The sequence below is a fragment of the Neolamprologus brichardi genome, chromosome 16 (assembly GCF_056152115.1).
Source record: "Neolamprologus brichardi isolate AB-2024 chromosome 16, ASM5615211v1, whole genome shotgun sequence".
Lineage (NCBI taxonomy): Eukaryota > Metazoa > Chordata > Actinopteri > Cichliformes > Cichlidae > Neolamprologus > Neolamprologus brichardi.
Genome location: NC_142119.1, coordinates 5987429 through 5993936, shown reverse-complemented (window position 1 = coordinate 5993936; position 6508 = coordinate 5987429). Strand labels below are relative to the sequence as shown.

Genomic DNA, 6508 nt, shown 5'->3' with positions numbered 1-6508 from the left:
ATCACAATGAATAATGTTTCTGTAATAACAATGTTTTTTCTTTCAGGTTTCAATGAAACAATCAGTCACAGGTTTGTTCTGTTTTTCCTCAGTTTGTTGTGTTACTGCATCATTTGCCTGCTAAATGTTTCTCTCATTGTGATCATCATCTTGGACAGCAACCTCCATGAATCAATGTATATTCTGCTCTGTGTCTTTTGCATGAATGCATTTTATGGAACAGCAGGTTTCTACCCTAAATTTCTCTGGGATCTCCTCTCTGATGTTCATCTCATCTCATATTACGGTTGCCTTATTCAGAATCAGGTGATTTATTCTTTTGCCTCTGGTGAACTGTCGATTCTTGCACTCATGGCATATGACAGATATGTGGCCATATGTCAGCCACTGAAGTACCACTCTATCATGTCAAAGCAAAGAGTCATTAGGTTTGCATGTTTTTTGTGGTTCACAACTTTCTGCATTGTGGCTGTGAATACTTTTCTAACATCTAGACTGAAGTTATGCAGCCCGTATATTTCCAGACTCTTCTGTGTGAACTGGAGTATTGTTCAACTCGCTTGTTTTCCAGCACAAACTACAATCAATGCTATATCTGCAAATATTACAATAAGTATTTATTTTCTTCACGGTGTTTTTATAATTTGGTCCTATATGTATATCATTCAAACATGTGTCAGGTCTATAGAAAACAGAGCAAAGTTCATGCAAACATGTGTCCCACATCTCGTCTCATTATTTATTTTTGCTGTGACAAAGCTTTTGGACATTATAAATATGCGACTGGGTTCGAAAGAGTTGCCTCAGACCCTTCAAAACTTTGCAGCAATAGAGTTTCTTGTCATTACTCCTATTATGAATCCTCTGATTTACGGTTTCAAACTGACCAAAATTCGGAAAACAATTTGTAGTGTTGTTATTTTTAAAACTAAGTGACTTCTGTGTTATTTAGTAAGATAACTAATTTTTTGTAATCATGGACAGTTACAGATCAGATCCTTTTCTTATATGCATTGAAAAAAGATATTAATGTAAGCAGTTCTGCAGCTTTAATATTTATCTTCATATCTCAGGTCATTTCCATTTCCTACATATCTTTGCACTAAATGTATTTATGATGACCACCTGCCTAATTTAATTGAATTTAGTTGTATTTATGTAGCACCAAATCATAACAACAGTCACCTCAAGGTGCCTAATATTGTAAGATAAAGATCCTACATTATTACAATATTGTAATTACCATATAGCATTCATATAGAGAGGCTGTAATTCTACTTAAAGCAAATATGAGTTTACAGCGTCATTCCTGTTTACGATAATAACAGATTTGTCAGTAACAACATTTGTCATTACAGTGGTGTGAAAAAGTGTTCGCCCCCTTCCTGATTTCCTGTTTTATTTGTATGTTTGTCACACTTAAATGTTTCAGAACATCGAACAAATTTAAGATGACAATAACACACAAAATCACAAAATGCAGTTTCTAAATGAAGATGAAAAACCACCAACAACAAAAAAACACATGGTCCTGTGTGAAAAAGTGCAAAAAAATTCCCTTAAATAGGACCTGCCTGACAAAGTGGAGTAGATGAAAAGATCATCAAAAGCCAGACATCATGCCATGATCTAGGGAAATGCGTGAACAAATGAGAAACAAAGTATTTGAGATCTCTGAGTCTGGAAAAGGCTATAAAGCCATTTCTAAAATTATGGAACCGCAGTGAGAGCCATTATCTACAAATGGTGAAAACATGAAACAGTGGTGAACCATCCCATTACTGTGAGAGCACAGGCACGACTCATCCAAGAGGACACAAAAGACCCCAGAACAACATCCAAAGAACTACAGGCCTCTCTTGCCTCAACTAATGTCAGTGTTCATGACTTGGCAAAAATGGTTCCAAGACGAAAACCACGTTTATTAAAAGAGACATAACGGCTCATGATTATGCTCCCCAAGACTTCTGGGAAAATACTCTGAGGACTGATGAGACAAAAGTAGAACTTTTTGGCAGGTTTGTGTGCCGTTATGTCTGGTGTGAAAATAAAAGTGCATTTTAGAAAATGAATGTCATACGAACAGTAAAATGTGGTGGTGTTAGTGTGATGTTCTTGAGCTGTTTTACTGCCTCAAGACCTGGAAAACTTGCTATGGTAAATTCAACCATGAATTCTGCAGTCTACCAAAACATCCTGAAGGAGAATTTCTGGCCATCTGTTCATACCTCAAGCTGAAGTGCACTTGGGTCCTGCAGCAGGACAATGATCCAGCAAGTCCATCTCTAAATGGAATTAGAAAAACAAAATGAAGATGTGCAGTAAAGTGCATTTTTCTTCTGTGTTCAATCAGACATTTTCTAATAGTTATAAAAGAAGAAAGGGGGTGAGGTGCACAGTTCTGTGGCACTGTATACATATGAGTAGGTCAATATCAAAAAATATCAAATATACAAATACTGAAAAAAAATAAATAGTCTATATTTACAGTGGGGTATTGGACGTAAATTAAATATTGCACAGTGGTGGTAATGTTTGTATATTCTGTGTATAGAGGGGAGGCTTGAATTGGGGGGTGAAACTGTGTCGTCGGTTCATGTGTGAGTTCAGGGTGCTCATGGCTTTTGCAAAGGAACTGTTTCTAAGTCTGTCAGTGTTTGTGCTGATCAGGGCCGTGCAGAGACGTTTAAAGGGGCGGGTGCTCAAAGTTAAAAAGGGGCACATTGAACCAGGCTGAATAACAACAACACACATTCATCAAGAATCTAATATGGGATCGCATCATACTATATCACTGTTGTGAGGTGGCGACAAGGCAAAGCAAACGTAGCCGATGTTTTACCTGATGGGTACAATGTTGCTGTTGAGGGGTTGCTGCTGCTCCTGCTGCTGATAGTGCTGGAGGGCAGGGCTGTGCTGATCTGAGACTGTAGACATTAAAAAGTCCATAGGAGAGATGGTAGCTGATTAAACAAGTGTCATGAGATAATAACAAAATGCAAAGATTGGTGACAGCGTTTGGAACCATAAGGCAACAAAAAACTGTGAGAAATAAATTAGGCTCTGCCTGTGAATCACTCTTTGCTTCTCTTCTTCCTTCCATCCCATCATTTCATATATCACTCTCCACTTGCTGTGTATCTGAGAACAAGACACAACTTGCTATTGCAATAAACTATAATCTAATTAACCACACCTAACAACTCTTGCACTTAATCTATAATAAAATGATGACAGAAAAATGTTATAGCACTGCCTTTAGTAGCCCCACACAGCTCCTACTGTTTCCGCCTCATGTGCTTACCAGGCATGTCTGGACAATGTTATATCATGAGTAATATTTTTTTTAAAAATCCATCTAAATAAAACACACACATGCACGCACACACAGTGACATTTTAGACCTTCTTCAGAATACTGTATATACTATGGGCATCACTGTGCTGATCCAGAATCCTTACATTACTATTTATTACTAGAGCTACAATAATAAAGCAATGAGGAGGGGGAAGTAATAAATATGAAATAATGTATTTATGATGATTCCATTTGTTTCACTATCCACTCTGTGCAGGGCAAAGCTTATTACATTTTTAAACTGTAGAGATACAATAATTTTACTGCTGTAAAATCCAATTTTTTTTAAATTTAAAATATAAATCTAATATAATCTGCTTCTTAATGTATGTTCTTTAAAATACAGCGTGTGTTTTTTAATATATTATAATTATAATAATGCATAATTATGTGGACATGCATATTAGATCGTTTTAAGTGAAATATAATCCCCCCAGAAAGGCAGGAAAAGCCCGGAAACTTACTTTAAAACTAAATATGTTCCCTAAAACGGTGACAGAGCTACAGACCCATGACAGCCTTACACAGTGAGCTAGCAGCTATGACCAGCACTACTTGTGCAGTTAATAAAAGGACAGGTAATGTTTGTCACACTGTTACACACGCAGCACGCTCGTTTGTTTCAACTTACCAACGTGTACATAATAAGCTAATACTCCTGTGTGCTCTTTGTGAGCTCGTTCCCGGCTCGTAACCAGCGCGTTCTGCCGTCAAGGGCGATCATTGGTTAAATGTGATCATGTGACTGGTGCAAGCCAGATCCTTTTATTTAGCAAAACTGTGATTAATAGTTAAATATTATTGTTTAGGGGCACTGACAGGATTCTGCACGCCCGCACACATAAAAAATAAATAAATAAATAAAAATTTAAAAGTTGCCTCAACAAAAGGGCACTTTGGGCACTCATCAGGAAAGGGGCGGGTGCTCAAGCCCCTCCCTGCAAGATTTCAGTCTGCTATGGCAGTAGTTGTGGGTGTGGTTTCAACTGATTTCAGGTCATCAACATCCTCCTGTGGAGTTTTAGGCTGATCCACCACCTTTGTTATGATCATCCTCACCCCATGAGGTAAGATCTTGCATGGGGCAATTGATGGTCATTTTATATTTCTTCCATTTAAGAAAAATAGCACCAACAGTTGACACCTTCACATCAAGCTTCTTCTTGATGGTGTGGTTGCCTAATCCAACCTTGTGCAGGTCTACAGTCTTGTCTCTAATGTAATTTCACAGCTCTTTGGTCTTTGACATAGTGGTGAGAACAGTGGCGGTCCTAGCCTGTTTGGCGCCCTGGGCGAACACTCCCTCTGGTATATTTATTTTCTTACTCTTCTTATATTTATTGTTTGTTTACTTGCACTGCTGTAACTGGAGCCTCGTCGTCTCGTCTCTCTATATACTGCACTGTATGTAGCGGAGATGACAATAAAGTTTACTTTAACTTCAGCAGCGAGCAGGCGCACCGAGGGCTCTGGCGCTCACTTTTCATGTATAGAATTTCGAAAAAACATCGGTGCAAATTATAAGTTTGTATCATGATGTCTGGTGTTTTTGTGTTTGTTGGTTTGTTTTTATTTTGTTTTATTTTGCGAGTTGGTTATTAGACGCTGCTCCAGCCGGTCAGAGAATCCCCCGCCACCCCACCCTCTCTTCCCTGTGCCGCAAGCAGCAGGCGCACCTCGCAAATGAAGGGCGCCCTTACTCCCAGCAAATGGGCGATTGAAAACCGATCGGTGCCTGTGCCATTCACAATATGCGCTGGCATGACGTCGGGGCAGCATGAGTACGAGCATTTTTTGACTGACTGTAATCTGCAATGCCACACACAGCCAATCCGTGAGAGCTGGAGTTCTGTCTGGGTTGTTGGGGATCAAATACTTATTTCACTCAGTTACATGCAAATTAGTTTATAACTTTTATGTAATGTGTTTTTCTTTTGTTTGGTTCATATTCTGTTTCTCTCCATAAAATAAAAGTATCATAAGAACACACTATCCATTTCTTTGTGAGCAAACTTATACATTTAGAAGGAGATGTTTAGTATATGCAGCATATTAAATCCCCTGTGATTTTTCCAAAGCTGTGAGCTTTTCATTCCAGATCATTGGTTGACTGGTTTGAAATCCCAGCTCACATGTTGCTGTAGACAAAACTAGACAGAGAAGAGTGAAGAAAGGAGACCAGATGTGAGAGACTAGGCTTCACTTAGGTCTCTCAATCACAATGAATAATGTTTCTGTAATAACAATGTTTTTTCTTTCAGGTTTCAATGAAACAATCAGTCACAGGTTTGTTCTGTTTTTCCTCAGTTTGTTGTGTTACTGCATCATTTGCCTGCTCAATGTTTCTCTCATTGTGATCATCATCTTGCACAGCAACCTCCATGAACCAATGTATATTCTGCTCTGTGTCTTTTGCATCAATGCACTTTATGGAACAGCAGGTTTCTACCCTAAATTTCTCTGGGATCTCCTCTCTGATGTTCATCTCATCTCATATTACGGTTGCCTTATTCAGAATCAGGTGATTTATTCTTCTGCCTGTGGTGAACTGTCGATTCCTGCACTGATGGCATATGACAGATATGTGGCCATATGTCAGCCACTGAAGTACCACTCTATCATGTCAAAGCAAAGAGTCATTAGGTTTGCATGTTTTTCTTGGTTCACAAATTTCTGCATTGTGGCTGTGAATACTTTTCTAACATCTAGACTGAAGTTATGCAGCCCGTATATTTCCAGACTCTTCTGTGTGAACTGGAGTATTGTTCAACTCGCTTGTTTTCCAGCACAAACTACAATCAATGCTATATCTGCAAATATTACAATAAGTATTTATTTTCTTTACGGTGTTTTTATAGTTTGGTCCTATCTGTATATCATTCAAACATGTGTCAGGTCTATAGAAAACAGAGCAAAGTTCATGCAAACATGTGTCCCACATCTCATCTCATTATTTACTTTTGCTGTGACAAAGCTTTTGGACATTATAAATATGCGACTGGGTTCGAAAGAGTTGCCTCAGACCCTTCAAAACTTTGCAGCAATAGAGTTTCTTGTCATTCCTCCTATCATGAATCCTCTGATTTACGGTTTCAAACTGACCAAAATTCGGAAAACAATTTGTAGTGTTGTTATTTTTAAAACTAAGTGA

The 6508-nt window shown here is 38.3% G+C and overlaps 2 protein-coding genes across 2 annotated transcripts; both read left to right on the top strand.

Moving 5' to 3' along the window:
• On the top strand, positions 1 to 936 carry LOC148098123 (olfactory receptor 5F1-like). Its single transcript, XM_087853123.1, has one exon. It carries the CDS (start codon positions 7 to 9, stop codon positions 934 to 936), a length of 930 nt encoding a protein of 309 aa, XP_087709249.1. The 5' UTR covers positions 1 to 6.
• Positions 937 to 5572: 4636 nt separating this feature from the next.
• Positions 5573 to 6508, top strand: LOC102782644 (olfactory receptor 5F1-like). Its single transcript, XM_035909074.2, has one exon. The coding sequence runs from the start codon at positions 5579 to 5581 to the stop codon at positions 6506 to 6508; it is 930 nt and encodes a 309-aa protein (XP_035764967.2). The 5' UTR covers positions 5573 to 5578.

Bases quoted from the DNA above. Each gene is read 5' to 3' on its own strand.
- LOC148098123 (XM_087853123.1), top strand. From the start codon at position 7: ATGAATAATGTTTCTGTAATAACAATGTTTTTTCTTTCAGGTTTCAAT.
- LOC102782644 (XM_035909074.2), top strand. From the start codon at position 5,579: ATGAATAATGTTTCTGTAATAACAATGTTTTTTCTTTCAGGTTTCAAT.